Source organism: Mirounga leonina, unplaced genomic scaffold, assembly GCF_011800145.1.
Source record: "Mirounga leonina isolate KUSES-001 unplaced genomic scaffold, KU_Mleo_1.0 Mir_82, whole genome shotgun sequence".
Lineage (NCBI taxonomy): Eukaryota > Metazoa > Chordata > Mammalia > Carnivora > Phocidae > Mirounga > Mirounga leonina.
In genome coordinates, this window is record NW_023270825.1 from 27287490 (window position 1) to 27303667 (window position 16178).

Below are 16178 nucleotides of genomic sequence, written 5' to 3' on the forward strand. Positions count from 1 at the left end.
GCCTAGGGGCAGCAGTAGGAGCTAGGTATCCACCGTGAGAAATGCCAGAGGGACTCTCAAGAATTGCCCATCGTCTTCTGTCCCCCTACCCAGTACTCCTGCAAGCCACTCCTTACAGGTTGGATTACTTGGGATGGCTTGGAGGAATACCAGGTTGATCTAGTGGGTCATATGATACAGAGCCCCCTATCAAAAGCAGCCTAACTTTTGGTAATTAGCCATCTCTCTTCTGTTTTGTTCCACGGACAAAATAGGACAGCTTCCAATTCTGGAAGGGGAAATTTTTGAATCTGTGAAGCCAGGACTTTCTGCTTTTGTAGATCAACCTAAGCAGGTGAGTTTTTTACAATTAGATGTTTAGATTCTTAATGCTTTGGTAACTCTACCACACAGCTGCTGTTAAATACCTCATGCTGTTCACTAGTGATATTGAGGCCATGTGTAAGATCAGTTTTCTCTCCTCAGCTATACTGGATAACAGAAATTATACACCCCAAGCTCACTAGGGCTTGGGCAGAAGGAAGTTAGAATAGATTGTGGACATGCAGGGATGACACCATCTTTTAAGAGATTTTTCCCTTTGTATTTACTGTTTAAGATTTTGAGTTGAAGCTGTCAACTGCATTGATTAATGTAGATGCAGAAGATGGACATGGAGTTCTATAGAGTGTGAGGTATAAACATGGCAGTTGAGGCAACACAGACCCGATGAACTTCGTTTCAGAGTACCCTGATCTAGGACAGACCATGCATGCCTATACTCTAGAAATTAGGCAAGAACTTATGAAAACAAAAATCTTTGGTTATTAGAGGATGAATGAAGAGTTTTGTTGTGACTATATTTCACATTTGAGCACCCATAACATGCTACACCCAGTGTGTCAGAGACCAGAATATTGAACTTTGGTAGCAAATGTAAAGGTATTGTTCCGTGTTACAAGCATAATCATTAACCAAAGGAAAACCTTATATTAAAAATAGCTTGGCGGGGGGGGGGGGGGGCGGGGAATGTCCTGGGGCACCTGGCTGGCTCAGCCGATAGAACATGCAACTCTTGATCTCAGGGTTGTGGGTTCAAGCCCCATGTTCTGTGTAAAGATTACTTAAAAATATAACCTAAGAAAAAAATGGCTTGAACTTGAAGAACTGAGAAGATGTTTATTTTCTCAGTTCACTGTTCTGAAATGATAAATACATCAGAAAATTAGGAGCTGTTGAAAGCAACTACGTTATCAGAAACTGATTTGACATGTAGAGAAGATTGTGTTGTGGTAGCTAATAATTATAATAATTTAGAGGCAGCGTGTTGTCAGATGTTCACTCAGGGAAACTGGATTTGAAATAATGGTTTTTAATTTCATAAATTTAGTATCTACTGTGTACTGTGTGTGTAGGTGCAGGTGATGCACATGTGAACCTGATGTGTTCTGTCCTTACAGAGACCGTAAAAACCGTAGCACGACAGCCACCCCAGCATTTGTGTGGCAGGTGTACGCACTCTGCCTCATCTAATGCGCTCAGCAGTTTTGTAGTGTTATGAGGTGTATTTACCTCATATATATATAGGGAGGAAACCAAGCCCCTGTGTTAAGCCACAGGGCTAACAAGCAAGTCTTTCTAAGTCCACATCCAGTGTTTTCTTCACTGTACCCAACTTTCTGGCCTAAAGCTAATTTATGAGGCACAAAATAACAGTCAGTTAAAATGACCATGCTATGACAGAATCATTTTTGTTATTACTCAATCAGAATTAAATGGATTTTCCTTCAAAGAAGCCTACTTCTCTGGGTTTCTTCTACAGAGCAGAGTGTGCATGGAGCCCTCTGCTGCCTCACTCTTAATACCCCCAGAACATGCTGAGGGAAGAGACAAGTGCCCCTAAATGACTTTCACTGGATGAGTAGGTCATCTCTTTTGAAGGGTGCTGAGACTGTTCAAGGACTCTTAGAGGTGGCGAAAGACTCAATACCCCGAAGTCACTGGAAGAGAACCCCAGTGGTCCTGAAGGCAACAGCGGGACTGCGCTTACTGCCAGAACAGAAAGCCCAGGCTCTGCTCTTTGAGGTAATTTTTGAAGTCCTTTGCATCTTGGATGATTCTTTTTCCCTATGTGAATATTTTCTTCGTGGGTTTTTAGCTTTCTGGTGCGTGACTGCTACTTTAGTATTCCACCGTTGCTGAAGCACTGGGGTAACTGGGCACTTATTCTAGCTACTTATTTACATTTTTAAATGTTACTCTTGAATTTATACAGCTTTTCCTAAAGAAGTTTAAAGTACTTTCTGTCCATGATGTTCTTAATTCTCCTAATTTGTTAAAGCATAATCACAGAAATTATGTTTAGCCCACTTTATTGAGGTAGAACTTAAAATTTCTGCATTTTAAGTGTACAGTTAAATGAATTTTGACAAATACAGAAGTTTCCTTGTACCCCTTGGCAGTCAGTTTCCCCCTCCCCTGAAGTCAGGCAACCACTGATCTGCTTTCTACCATTGTAGATTAGTTTTGCTTGTTCTTACCTTTCATATAAATGTAATTACACAGTTTATGTTCTTTCTTTTTTTTTTTACATCTGACTTTTTTCCTCTCAGCATAAAGTATTTTTTTAATTAAATTTTTTATTTTAATCCCAGCATAGTTAACATACAGTGTTCTACTAGTCTCAAGTGTATGGTATTAGTGATTCAGCAGTTCTGAACATTACTCAGGGCTCATCATGATAAGTACACTCTTAATCCCCATCACCTATTTCACCCATGCCGCCTCACCTCCCCTCTGGTAACCATCAGTTTGTTCTCTATAGTTAAAGAGTCTGGTTTTTTGTCTCTGTTTGTTTTATTTCTTAAATTCCACATATGAGTGAGATTATATGGTATGTCTTTCTCTGACTTATTATGCTTAGCATTATACTCTGTAACTCCATCCATGTTGTTGCAAGTGGCAAGATTTCATTCTTTATGGCTGAGTAATATTCCATCGTTTATATATACCATATCTTCTTTATCCATTCATCTGTTGAAGGACACTTGGGCTACTTCCATAGTTTGGCTATTGTAGACAATGCTACAATAAAACCATAGGGGTGTATGTATCCCTTTTAATCAGTGTTTTTTGTATTTTTTGGATTAATACCAGTAGTGCAATTACTGGATTGTAGGGTAGTTCTATTTTTAACTTTTTGAGGAACCCCCATACTGTTTTCCACAGTGGCTGCACCAGTTTTCGTTCCCACCAGCAGTGCATGAGGGTTCCCCGCCTTTTTTTTAAACATCCTCCCCAACACTTGTTGTTTCTTGTGTTTTTGATTTTAGCCGTTCTGACAGGTATGAGATGATATTTCATTGTAGTTTTGATTTGCATTTCCCTGATGATGAGAGTTGTTGAGCATCTTGTCATGTGTCTGTTGGTCATTTGTATGTCCATTTCAACTTCTTGTTCAGATAAAAAATTTAAGTAGGAAGCTTTTTTAAACTCAAAATTGTTAACATTACTGAACATTTATTTTGCAAAAAGCATGTAAACTAATAAGATTTAAATTACATATTATGAAGAATATTTATAGGTGGGATCCCATTATAACAAAAATCACAGTTGGGGCAGGGCGCCTGGGTGGCTCAGTTGTTAAGCATCTGCCTTCGGCTCAGGTCATGATCCTGGGGTCCTGGGATCGAGTGCCACATCGGGTTCCCTGCTCAGCGGGAAGCCTGCTTCTCCCTCTCCCTCACTTGTGTTCCCTCTCTCACTGTGTCTCTCTCTGTCAAATAAATAAATAAATAAATAAAATCTTTAAAAAAAAAAATCACAGTTGGGGCGCCTGGGTGGCTCAGGCTCAGTTGGTTGAGAGTCCAACTCTTGGTTTTGGCTCAGGTCATGATCTCAGGGTCATAGGATCGAGCCCCGAGTGGGGCTCTATGCTCAGTGGGGAGTCTGCTCGAGACTCTTTCCCCCTCCTTCTCCCTCCCTCTTTGCCCCTCCCCATGTGTGCGTGCTCTCTCTCAAGTAAATAAATAAAATCTTTTTAAAAAAATCACAGCAGGGTGCCTGGGTGGCTCAGTTGGTTAAGCAACTGCCTTCGGCTCAGGTCATGATCCTGGAGTCCCTGGATCGAGTCCCACATCGGGCTCCCTGCTCGGCAGGGAGTCTGCTTCTCCCTCTGACCCTCCCCCCTCTCATGTGCTCTCTCTCATTCTCTCTCTCTCAAATAAATAAATAAAATCTTTACCAAAAAAAATCACAGCAAAAAATGATTCTGTATTATAAGTATGCTAATTCAGAGCTCAAACTCCATTTTCCTTTGACTGTCAGCACAGAGGGCCTTAGTCCCTTGTCCAAGAACAAGCTGCCTAGCATGTCTGCATGAGAATCTGAATCCTGATTCCTCATTCACTTATTCATTTATTCAGCATATGAGTGCTTACTCTGTACTGGGCACTGGTGAAGTTCCCGGGGGACATGCTGCAGGGAGCAAAAAAATGGCAATTAGTCTGTGTCCTGGTAGAGCTTGCATTCTAGTTGCAAGCGGACAGAAAACTAAACAACTCACTACGAAGTATGTCAGGTAATGTAGATGAGATGGAGAAAGAAAAGCAGGGAAAGTCAACTAGGGAATGCTGGTGGTGGTGTGGAGGGATACTGCTTTAAATAGGATGGTCAGGGAAGACCTCATTGATTAGATGCATTTGATCAGAGGCCTGAAAGGAATAAAGAAGCAAGCTATACAAGACATTTATAGGAAGAATATTCCACACAAAAGAAATAGCAGGTACAAAGGCCTAGAGCATGAAATGTGCGTGGCATGTTCAAGGAACAGTATCCGGGAGGTCAGTGCAGCTGGAGGGGAAGCAAGTGATGGAAGGGAAGTCGGAGGTGAGGTCAGAGAGATGTGAGGGGTTTATCATGTAGGGCCTTAAAGGCAGTGTAAGGACTTTGGCTTTTTCTCTAAGAAGGAAGTCATTGGAGGGTCTTGAGCTGAGAGGCAGGATCTGACATCTGTTTTAAAAGCACCACTCTGGGGGTGCCTGGATGGCTCAGTTGGTTAGGTGTCCAACTATTAGCTCAGGTCTTGATCTCATGGTTTTGAGTTTAAGACCTGCTTTGTGCTCCATGCTGGGTGTGGAGCCTACTTAACTAAAAAAAGGGGCAGGTGCCTGGGGGGTTCAGTTGGTTGGGCATCTGACCTCATGGCTCAGGTCATGATCTCAGGGTTGTGGGGTTGAGCTAGCTTTGGGCTCAGCGCTCAGTAGGGAGTCAGCTTGAAATTCTCTCCCTCTCCCCCACCAACACGTGGACACACTCTCTCTCTAAAATAAATAAAGATAAATCTTTAAAAAAAAAAAAAAAGGGGCGCCTGGGTGGCTCAGTTGTTGAGTGTCTGCCTTCGGCTCAGGTCATGATTCCGGGGTCCTGGGATCGAGCCCCGCATCGGGCTCCCTGCTCAGCAGGAGGCCTGCTTCTCCCTCCCCCACTCCCCCTGCTTGTGTTCCTTCTCTCACTGTGTCTCTCTCTGTCAAATAAATAAATAAAATCTTTAAAAAAGAAAGAAGCACCACTCTGGTTGCTGTATTAAGAATAAACTGTGGGGGCGCCTGGGTGGTTCAGATGGTTAAGCGTCTGCCTTAGGCTCAGGTCATGATCCCAGGATCCTGGGATCGAGTCCCGCATCAGGCTCCCTGCTCAGCAGGGAGCCTCCTTCTTCCTCTGCCTCTCTCTCTCTCTCTCTCTCTCTCTCTCTCTCTGTCTCTTACGAATGAATAAATAAAATCTTAAAAAAAAAAAAAAAGAATAAACTGTGGGCAGGGGAGAAGAATGGAGAAGGCAAGAGCAGAAACTCTGTGTTTATTCCTGTTTGCTTATCTGTCTTCTCTTTAAAAGCTAATTTATATCTGGGCGCCTGGGTGGCTCAGTTGGTTAAAAGCTAATTTATAGATCACTTAACTGGCTTTTCCTGGATGAAACAGAGTCCAGAGGTCATCACATGAAGTGTTTCATCCTATCAGGAATGAGAACAGCCAGCAGACCAGAGTTCCTTCTATTCCTGTTTGGAAAGTCTCCCCCTTGCCTCGTGATAATCATATTAAAAAATAAGACATAACACCCATGTCACTGACCTATATTTATGGAGAGTCAAGGGTGTGTGAGATGTTCATTCCCATCTCCTAAAATAGGATAAATAAATCTAGATCTGGGGTCTCTGTGGACTCCTGAGGCCTCAGCCATGTGCCTGAATCTAACAGGGGCTGACAGCAGAGTACCCCCGCCTATGGACATGAGCCCCCTTTATGAGCAAGGGCAAAGACCTGCAGAATTTGGTGTGAGAGTAGAAGAGATGTTTCTATAGCCTCAGGAGCTGCCCAGTCCCAACTCTTCTCTACCATCCGTTTATTTTGTCATCTAAGAAATGAAGTGGGAAAGGGTTGTCCTAGCTTCGTGCCCAGGCAGGATTAATAAGCTGTTAAAAAAAAAAAAAAATTACAGGATCCTGATTTGAGCTGGAAGGGATCAAATGTATGCCCTTTCCTAGGTCCAGTTCACCTATAAATTTCAATAGTTTGGTTGAGATTTATTTTAAAGTCAGAGGAATCCCTGTGTTTTTTGTTTTTACAAGAAACCAGTAATGGCTTGTGTAGTTCCTTCTCTAGTTTTTTAGGGAAAAGAAATATTCTGCTAACATTTTATCTAGGGAAATGAAGACTGTAGTTTTCTAAGCCTTAATAAGATATAGGCAAAATACGGAAATCTTCTTTATTGCCTTAGGGAATCCAGACTTTTTCCCTTTTTCTTTAGGTAAGAGAAATCTTCAAGAGATCACCTTTCCTGGTACCAGATGACAGTGTTAGCATCATGGACGGATCCTATGAAGGTGGGAGAGGTGTTAATACATGTTCTGAGGGGAGAGGGCCAGGATTAATAAAAGATTTGATTAAAAGAACTGGGAATAGGGGCGCCTGGGTGGCTCAGTCGTTAAGCGTCTGCCTTCGGATCGGGTCATCATCCCAGGGTCCTGGGATCAAGCCCTGCATTGGGCTCCCTGCTCAGCGGGAACCCTGCTTCTCCCTCTCCCACTCCCCCTGCTTGTGTTCCCTCTCTCCCTGTGTCTCTCTCTGTCAAATAAATAAATTTTTAAAAATCTTTAAAAAAAATAAAGGTTTGCCTGGGTGGCTCAGTCGTTAAGCGTCTGCCTCTGGCTCGGGTCATGAACGCAGGGTCCTGGGATCGAACCCTGCATCGGGCTCCCTGCTCAGAGGGGAGCCTGCTTCTCCCTCTCCCACTCCCCCTGCTTGTGTTCCCTCTCTCCCTGTGTCTCTCTCTGTCAAATAAATAAAATCTTTAAAATAAAAAATAAAAGAATTGGGAATGGGGATGGGGTGCTGAAGTAAAAGGAACTAAATAAGGAGAAGCAAATAAGCCAGGAGGGATGGGCTAAGAGGAAATGGAAGGACAGGGAGAAGGAAAATGTGTGTTTTCGATACAAAATTTTATTTTTATTTTTATTTATTTTTAAAGATTTTATTTATTTATTTGACAGAGAGAGACACAGCGAGAGAGGGAACACAAGCAAGGGGAGTGGGAGAGGGAGAAGCAGGCTTCCCGCCAAGCAAGGAGCCCGATGTGGGGCTCAGTCCCAGGACCCTGAGATCACGACCTGAGCTAAAGGCAGACGCTTAACGATTGAGCCACCCAGGTGCCCCTAGACACAAAATTTTAGAGAAAAAGACCAAAAATGACGTCAAGGAAGATCGGGGGAAAATGCTCTGAGATGTAATCCCTGTTTTTCTCTCTCTTTCAGGCATCTTAGCTTGGGTTACTGTGAATTTTCTGACAGGTAATACATTCTCAAGCTTATTCTAAGACATTAACTGGGTTTCGTACAGGGTCAAAGAGTAAATAATCCTTTTGCTTGCACTGTGTTTAAAAAAAAAAAAAGGGAAGGAAAAGATAGGAAGTTAATTTTTATACCCTGTCTTCAAGGCCTCAGCTACCACAAGAATTCCTATAGGTTAGCACTCACGTACAGCCTCTGGGGCTGGGGAACAGTGGAGTGTTTATATGGAACACCTGCAGTATACAACAAGAGCAGGAGAGAGACTGCAGACAGAGGAGTGTTGGGCTGTCCTGGAAGTAGAAGATATTCAGAGCTGGCTCTCATTCACAGGTCAGCTTCATGGCCACAGCCAGGAGACTGTGGGGACCCTGGACCTGGGGGGGGCCTCCACCCAAATTACGTTCCTACCCCAGTTTGAGGTGAGTTATTTACACGAAGGCTGGTTAGCAGCCCACTTGGCAGGCATATCATGGTGCCAAGAAAGTGGTGCCCCATTTTCAGACAGTAGCTCCGCCACAGTTAATGACTGGGTATGCTTCCCCTGCCCCGCCCCCCCTACTGCTCAGAGTCCCTTTGATTCCTCCAGCCTTGTGAGATCAGCAGCTTAGTCTGTCTCTTTCATCTCTGATTTTTTGGGGGAGGGACAGGGATGGTGGTGTTAACACCTTCAGACAATTGCAGATCCTGAATAGTCTTTTTCTGATTTGCAGAAAACCCTGGAACAAACCCCTCAGGGCTACCTCACTTCATTTGAGATGTTTAACAGCACTTATAAGCTCTATACACATAGGTGAGGAGGGGGACAGGGAGGAATAATATTTCATGTTGCATGATTGTCCTAACTTTTCAAAGCATTTTCACATCTGTTATTGTATCTGACTAGCCTTACAAAGTCTCTGCCGACCCCCAAAGGTCTGGTAACTGAAACCAAAGCCACTTACGGAAGCCCAAGGACCCAAGAGGTTTCTCCATTCTTGGCCTCAAAAGTATAGAATAAAGGGTCAAAGTTTTCTCTAGAGAGGGGTGCCTAGGTGGCTCAGTCAGTTAACTGTCTATCTTTGGCTCAGGTCATGATCCCAGGGTCCTGGGATTGAGCCCCAGGCAGGCTCCCTGCTCAGAGGGGAGTCTGCTTCTCCCTCTCCCTCTGTCGCTCCCGCCCACTCATTCTCTCTCTTTCTCTCCCCCCCACTCTCTCTCTCTCTTCCCCCAAATAAATAAATAAATAAATAAACTTAAAAAAAAGTTTTCTCTAGCGAGAGGACACTTGAAGAATCTTCAGCCAAAGATCTCTGCCAACTCCTTGAGTTTGCTTTCAGATGTTCAGAATCCATCCTTGGATTTGATCACAGTGGGGCTGGAACCTAAAGTAATGAGAGCTTTTCTGGGCATGGTTCCCAAGGTGGGATCCTAGAAAGTGTCACTGGCTCTGGCCTTTAAATCATAGGCGTGGAAAGTTCTGGATGGCCTTGATCTGAACTGTGCAGAAATTACCACTTGTCCACACAAGATGAAGAGGTCACAGAGAACAAGGTTTTCCCCTCTCCAGTGGGAGACAGAGAAACCATGCTGCTTTTGAAAGAGATAGCTTTAGGCTGGAGAACTTCAGGACCAGCATGAAATTAGTCAATCCTGTGTTTTACAGTTACTTGGGATTTGGATTGAAAGCTGCAAGACTAGCAACCCTGGGAGCCCTGGAAACAGAAGGTTCGTCTGGTACCTGTGCTGGTTGGGGTGTGGTGAGAGTGACACCCATATGCAGCTTGCCCTTCCCCTTCCTTCACAGTGATTTTGTAGAGGAAAGGGTTATGCTGATTTAGGAAGCATGTATTGTATAATGGACATGATAATAGCAGATTCTTTTTCTACTTTATGTTGTGTTCTGTTGTCTTAGTATACATTATTAGCCATTTCTGGAATGAAGTCTATATATAGGGGCAACACCTGTGACGAGGAGGCTGCTGCAGAAATTCAAAACTCCAAGAGCGAATGTGGCAGAAGTTTGCTCAAGCCCTTAGTTGTTCATGGGAGGTACAGGAAGCAACATCAGTCCACTTGCAAAGGTGGAGTGACTGAGCAACTTTATTCATCTCTTCAAAGGTGGTAGAGCAGTTAAGAGCTCAGCTTTTGGGGTCAGGCAGAACTGGATTCAGTCCCACTTTGTGATTTGGGGCAAGTTAGCTAACCTTTCTGTGCCCCTTTCCTCACCTTATATGAGATTTTGCATTTAATATACTTTTTACGGTGCCCGGCTCACAGTAAACTCTTATTGTGATGACGATTGTATAGCATTTCAGAGTTTACAAAACATCTTCAAATGTATTTCATTTAAGCCTAACAACAACCAATGAGAAAAGTAGAACAGTATTTTTTCCCTTTTTTTAGGCAGGAAGGAACTTATTCCATTGTAAGTTTTGGATTTCTTTGAGATGTGATGAAAGCCATGGACCCCTCTGCCAAATGCACAGATGCACAAAAATTTATCTGTAGTTTTAGAGGGTTCACCAACCCCACAAAGCCCATCTGTGAACCCTGAGTTAAGAATTCCTGTCGTAGGATGAAGTCATGGAACTACCTACTTTTTGGTAATTCCTTTTAACTTGACTGGCTTCTTGCTTGCATGGGTTTGTGCATGCTTGCGTGTATGCGTGTGTGTGTGTGTGTCTCTCACTCTTGCACACACCCTCTCTCAAATCCTTGCCTCTTACTCTCTGGTCTGGCTTCTTTCAGGGACTGATGGACACACTTTCCGAAGTGCCTGTCTACCGAGATGGTTGGAGGCGGAGTGGATCTTTGGGGGTGTGAAATATCAGTATGGTGGCAACAGAGAAGGCAAGCGATGTTTTTTCACTGGTTGAAATTACCTTTACGGGGGCGCGTGGGTAGCTCAGTCATTAAGCGTCTGCCTTCGGCTCAGGTCATGATCCCAGGGTCCTGGGATTGAGCCCCGCATCAGGCTCCCTGCTCCGTGGGGAGCCTGCTTCTCCCTCTCCCGCTCCCCCTCCTGGTGTTCCCTCTCTCGCTATGTCTCTCTCTGTCAAATAAATAAATAAAATCTTAAAAAAAAAAAAAAGAAATTACCTTTACAGTAGAAGTCTGGAAAAGTTCCATGGGAAATGTTTTCCAGACTCAGGAGAAGCTTGTCTTTTGCAGGGACTCATTCCAAATAGATCTTGGTATGCAGTAGAGGAGTAATGTGAAATGACAGCGAACAAGGCAACCATCCCTATGTCCTGCTCTTTCCCTGCCCAAGTGTTGTGGATCCATTAGAAACCTGTTCTTAACCTGGGTCTAATGCTTTAAGGGCCTCTGCCCTCCTCAAGGAGAAACTCTGTCTAGAAACTCTAGATTCCATTAATGTTTAGCTTTTTAAATTTTAGTAACATTTAAAACTGAGACATTAGAAGGAGTAATTCATCTTGGTATTATAAAAAGCAAAGACCTTAAAATCAAGGAAAAATCTCGGGCGCCTGGGTGGCTCAGTTGGTTGGGCGACTGCCTTCGGCTCAGGTCATGATCCTGGAGTCCTGGGATCGAGTCCCGCATCGGGCTCCCTGCTCGGCAGGGAGTCTGCTTCTCCCTCTGACCCTCTCCCCTCTCATGCTCTCTCTCTCTCTCAAATAAATAAATAAAATCTTTAAAAAAAAAAATCAAGGAAAAATCTCAATTTTTCCAGTGAAGGAAGCGGTGAGATTTCTGGTTGCTTCTGGCTAGGCAGCAGCTTGAGTTGGATATGGCTATTTTTGGTGAGCACAGGTTCGGGAGGGAAGCTGCCATGGGGAAGCAGGTGCCTTTCCTCCAGAGTGACAGGGCTATGGAAGTTTTTCATCTTTGTCAGCCCTTTGTCCTGAGCCTCAATATTCTGCTTTCCTTGATCCTCCTGTTGTTTCTTTGTTGGCTCCCGACAGCTTGCCTCAGCGAGCTTTCATTTTTCTCACCTTTGCTATGGCAGGGGAGATGGGCTTTGAGCCCTGCTACACTGAAGTGCTGAGGGTGGTCCAAGGAAAACTTCACCAGCCAGATGAGGTCCAGAAGAGCTCCTTCTACGCTTTCTCTTACTATTATGATCGTGCTGTTGACACGGACATGATTGGTAAGTTTACTCCAGGAATCAGCCTGGGGAGGGAACTGGGCAAAGCTGTCCTGAGGAAGGGAAAGGGAGAAGAGGAGCATTTGAAATGCTTTGTCATAAGTGATCACACTGCTCTTCTCCAGTGCTGGCTGTTGGATGACAGTTGCTGCAGTGGAAGGGTGAATATGATTTAGAATCTTTTGCTAGAAAGTGGCATAAAGAGATACCTATGAAGTCTGTTTTTTTAATATTTTTATTGAGGTATAACATAAAATAAAATATGAATATTTAAAGTGTACAGTTTACTAAGTTTTGACATAGGTGTATACCCATTAAGCCATCACCAAATTCAAATAATATGTCTATTACCCGAAAAAGTTTCTTATTCCCCCTTGATAACTTTTATTTCCTTATCACAATAGTAATGCTTTTTGTTAGCTGTGAATGTATGTGTGTGATCTGTGATGGCCTGAGATATGAATTAATTTCCTATTTTCTATTTTTTTAACAGATCAATTTTTTTATTGTGGTTAAATATACATAGAATAATTATTAATAAAATAGACTACATAGATTATATTATATGGCTATGTCATGTTTGTTTAGCCCATTCTGTAATGTTAGAAATTTTACTTATGTTTTTCATTATTATAAATAGCACAAAGATGAATTTCCTTGTTTCCTTGAAGGCTTTTTGACATTAGCTACTGTTTCATTTTAGATTATGAAACAGGGGGTGTTTTAAAAGTTGAAGATTTTGAAAGAAAAGCAAGGGAAGGTAAGTGCCAGTGGAAGCCCGTGAAGACGAGTCCATACATCTGCGCCTGCGAACTGCAATGACCCAAAAGTGACCTAAAGCACCGCGGTCAGCAGAAAGCCTCTCAGAAGGCTGGTTTCCTGTTTTTTGCCCGGAATTAAAAGCATTAAGTGGCATAGAAATCCATGGGAATACAAGAGGCTTTGGGGAGATGGTGAAAATCTTTTCTTCTTTCTACATTTCTTTCTTCCTTCCTTTTTTTTTTCTATTGAAGTATAATTGACATACAGTGTTATATCAGTTTTAGGTGTACAACATATAGATTTGACTATACATTATCCGGTATTTGGCATGATAATATAGTCACTATCTTTCGCCATACAATATTATTACAGTGTTACTGACTATATTCCCTATGCTGTACTTTCCATCTCTGTGACTTATTTATTTTACAGCTGAAAGTTTGTACCTCTTAATTTCCTTCACCTATTTTTCCCATCCCCCTACCCATCTCCACTCTGGCAACCACCAGTTGTTCTATTTAAGAGTCTGGTTTTTTCTTTGTTCATTTGTTTTGTTTTGGGGGGAGGGTTCTACGTATAAGTGAAATCATATGGTAGTTGTCTTTCTCTGTCTGACTGAACTTCACTTAGCATAACACCCTCTAGATCCTTCCACATCATAACAAGTGACAAGATACCATTCTTTTTTATGGCTGAGTAGTATTCCAGTGTGTGTGTGTATTATGTATACATATGTATAGAAGATGTGTGTATACATAATATATAATGTATATTACATATTATACAATGTGTGTATAATGTACATTATGTATACATACACACACACCACGTCTTCTTTATCCAGTTCTAGTCTTCATGACTCCCCGGCATCAACCACATGGAGAATTCTGCTTTGCTTATCCTGAGTCTATAATTAGAGGAAATCATATACCTGCCAGTTGGCTGCAAACTTGGATTCCACTCTTCACTCTCCCTCCCTTTCAGTGTGTGATAACTTGGAAAACTTCACCTCAGGCAGTCCTTTCCTGTGCATGGATCTCAGTTACATCACAGCCCTGTTGAAGGACGGCTTTGGCTTTGCAGACAGTACTATCTTACAGGTAAGAGAGAATCACAAAACAGTCCACTTCTTTGGGAATTAGGAAAAGCACTTGTGTAGTAATCAGAGTGGCTGCAGGTGGAATTATGCGGGGTTTTTATTAGGGATGTGGGCAAAGCGCTGTGTAAGACACCATGAATGTGGGAAATGAGCTTGATGCAATGGTAGCTTCTAAGTATATTCCCAGGCACGCTATCCCAGGGGTCACAGAGCAGAAAGGCTTATATCCCAAATCAAGGTGTCCAAGTCACATGGTTTATTAAAGCAAGTTCAAAACTCAGGGCAAGAAGCAAAGGGAAGAAATGGGTTAGGAACACACAGGATAGGGTGCAGGCAGGTTGGAAGTGCCATACTTCCAAAATCCTGGGTTCATATGTCCTGCCTCTCTCTCTGCTGCTGATAGTATGGTTATAAGTACTAGAGCTGATCAAGGGGGTACAGGGACAGAAGGTGCCTGTGGCCATCAGACAAATTTGCTCAATTTAGAGAGGCACAGGGGCAGGTACACTGGCTGGTAGCATTCACTCATTAGCCCATTAGATGGTTTTATTTGGCAGAGGACAAAAGGGTGTCACCAGTGAGTGGCTTATTCAAGTTCTCAGTAGTGTTGAATGCCTTGTGTATTTGTAGTATGTCTTATGTATTTTATATGTGTCTCACATATTTAGTGTCCCTTGAATCTTGGGTCCCTCTTTGTCTTCCTGCTCTGTCCATCTGTTTCAGCACATGCAGGCTCCACTTTATCTGTAGGAAATTATTTATCTATTCTAAACACATCTTTTATGTTTCGTCCAGCCCATTTACTTTGTTGTCTTCTGTACCACAATTGGAGAACTGTACATTATGGTTACAAAGATAATGAAGATACAGTCTTATCCTCAAATAGCATATAGTCTCTTAGAGGAGATGTGACAAACACAAGTATGGCACAGGCGATTTTGAACTCTGGGCTCAAGTAGGTAGACTCTACTTTGTTTCTGAAGTGCCCTTGCTCATGCCGCTTCCCCTTCCTGTTTCCCCACTTCCAGATGAGTTTACATTGCTTCCTTTCTTGTGTTGCACAGATTTTGTAAACTCATAAACTTTGCGTTAAATCCACTAAATTTGGATTTAACGCGTTTGTCTGACAAGAATATCGGCATTTAAGGTGCTTAACAAGGAATCACTTGCCAGTAGACTCAGTATCACATATATTTAAAGGACGGCTCCATTGTCCATCACATCTGGGTTCACGTTCTGAGTCTCCGAGCTTACCAGCTCTGTAACCTTAAATGACTTACTTCCTCTAACTCTGAGGTTTCTCGTCCAAACTTAGGGATCTTTAGCGTACCTATTTCATAGGGCTGTTAGGAAAATTGAGATACTGTACGTAAAGCACAATGCCTGGCACATAGTAACTTCTTAATCTTGGCATTATTAGTGTAGGCATTTCACACCAGTTGGGGATAGATCTGTGGATAAGAAAGGTCATCCTAAGTCCTTAATACATACAAAGTTTACTTCCTCTACTTAAGGATCAACAGTAACCACGTCATTTAAAGACCGTTTTCTGCCATTTCCAGTGCTGGTGTCCTTTTCATCTTTATCATTTCAATGGTAGCAGAATTAAATTCAGTGACAGGCAGTTCCCTGGCTCAGAGGTCACTTCACTTCAACTTCTTTACCTCAGGCTGTGAGCCCAGTCCCGAGGGCAGAGGAGCATTTGGGAGTGGGGGTGGCACTCCCAGTTGGACTCACGTGCCACAGACTAAATCTCAAGGTGACGCTCACATGCCATTCTTCCCAGTTTTTGGCACAGTGCCTAGCGTAGATTTCATCAGGTCATCGCAGAAGTATTGTATCATAAGAAAGTAGTTCTAGAAAGAAAGACTAAATCCAGTCCACTGGTTTCCAGACTCGTGTGTGTGGTGTGATCAGTGGTAGCATCGCTGTTCAACAGAAGCTTACACAGAAGGCCGGTAAAGCTGATCAAAGTGGAGCTGTCTGGTGGAAGCAGAGGAAGGGGGCCTGGAACCCCTTTAGCATTTGGCCTCCCTTTCTCCTTCGAAGCACTTCCAAGAACTCCTAAGAGTCTAAAGAAAACAATTTGATAAATACTGACCTAATCCGTTTGTTATGTAGTGGAGGAAACAGGTCTAAACACTTGCCCGAAGTTACTGAACTAATTGAGGCGCAACCTGTCTAGAAGGCCTTAAATGCCTTGATTGGTTATTAATTAGTGCTTAAGAAGTTTTGGTTGTTTACAGAGTATGAATTGAGAACTTTAGTATGTTCTTTGCTACCCCTAAATCTATTCCCAACTCCTCGTGTATTTAGTTCCGGGATTAGGGAAAGAATTCAGAAGCCTCTGTCTAGAAGGCCTGGGTGAGACCACTTCCTGGGCCAGAAGATTCAGAGGCCAGATTAGC

General features: G+C 42.9%; 1 protein-coding gene across 11 annotated transcripts in view; it reads left to right on the forward strand.

The window, feature by feature from the left end:
* ENTPD5 (ectonucleoside triphosphate diphosphohydrolase 5 (inactive)) overlaps window positions 1–16178 on the forward strand; it is a 39382-nt gene that overhangs the window by 22425 nt on the left and 779 nt on the right. For all 11 annotated transcript variants that reach the window (XM_034993289.1, XM_034993297.1, XM_034993290.1 and 8 more), the window contains 11 exons: window positions 255–334; window positions 1921–2064; window positions 6784–6859; window positions 7787–7822; window positions 8153–8241; window positions 8533–8612; window positions 9465–9526; window positions 10550–10651; window positions 11772–11912; window positions 12613–12669; window positions 13656–13771. In XM_034993289.1, coding sequence (XP_034849180.1) covers window positions 255–334; window positions 1921–2064; window positions 6784–6859; window positions 7787–7822; window positions 8153–8241; window positions 8533–8612; window positions 9465–9526; window positions 10550–10651; window positions 11772–11912; window positions 12613–12669; window positions 13656–13771 — 983 coding nt within the window. The remainder of the gene's footprint in view (window positions 1–254; window positions 335–1920; window positions 2065–6783; window positions 6860–7786; window positions 7823–8152; window positions 8242–8532; window positions 8613–9464; window positions 9527–10549; window positions 10652–11771; window positions 11913–12612; window positions 12670–13655; window positions 13772–16178) is intronic.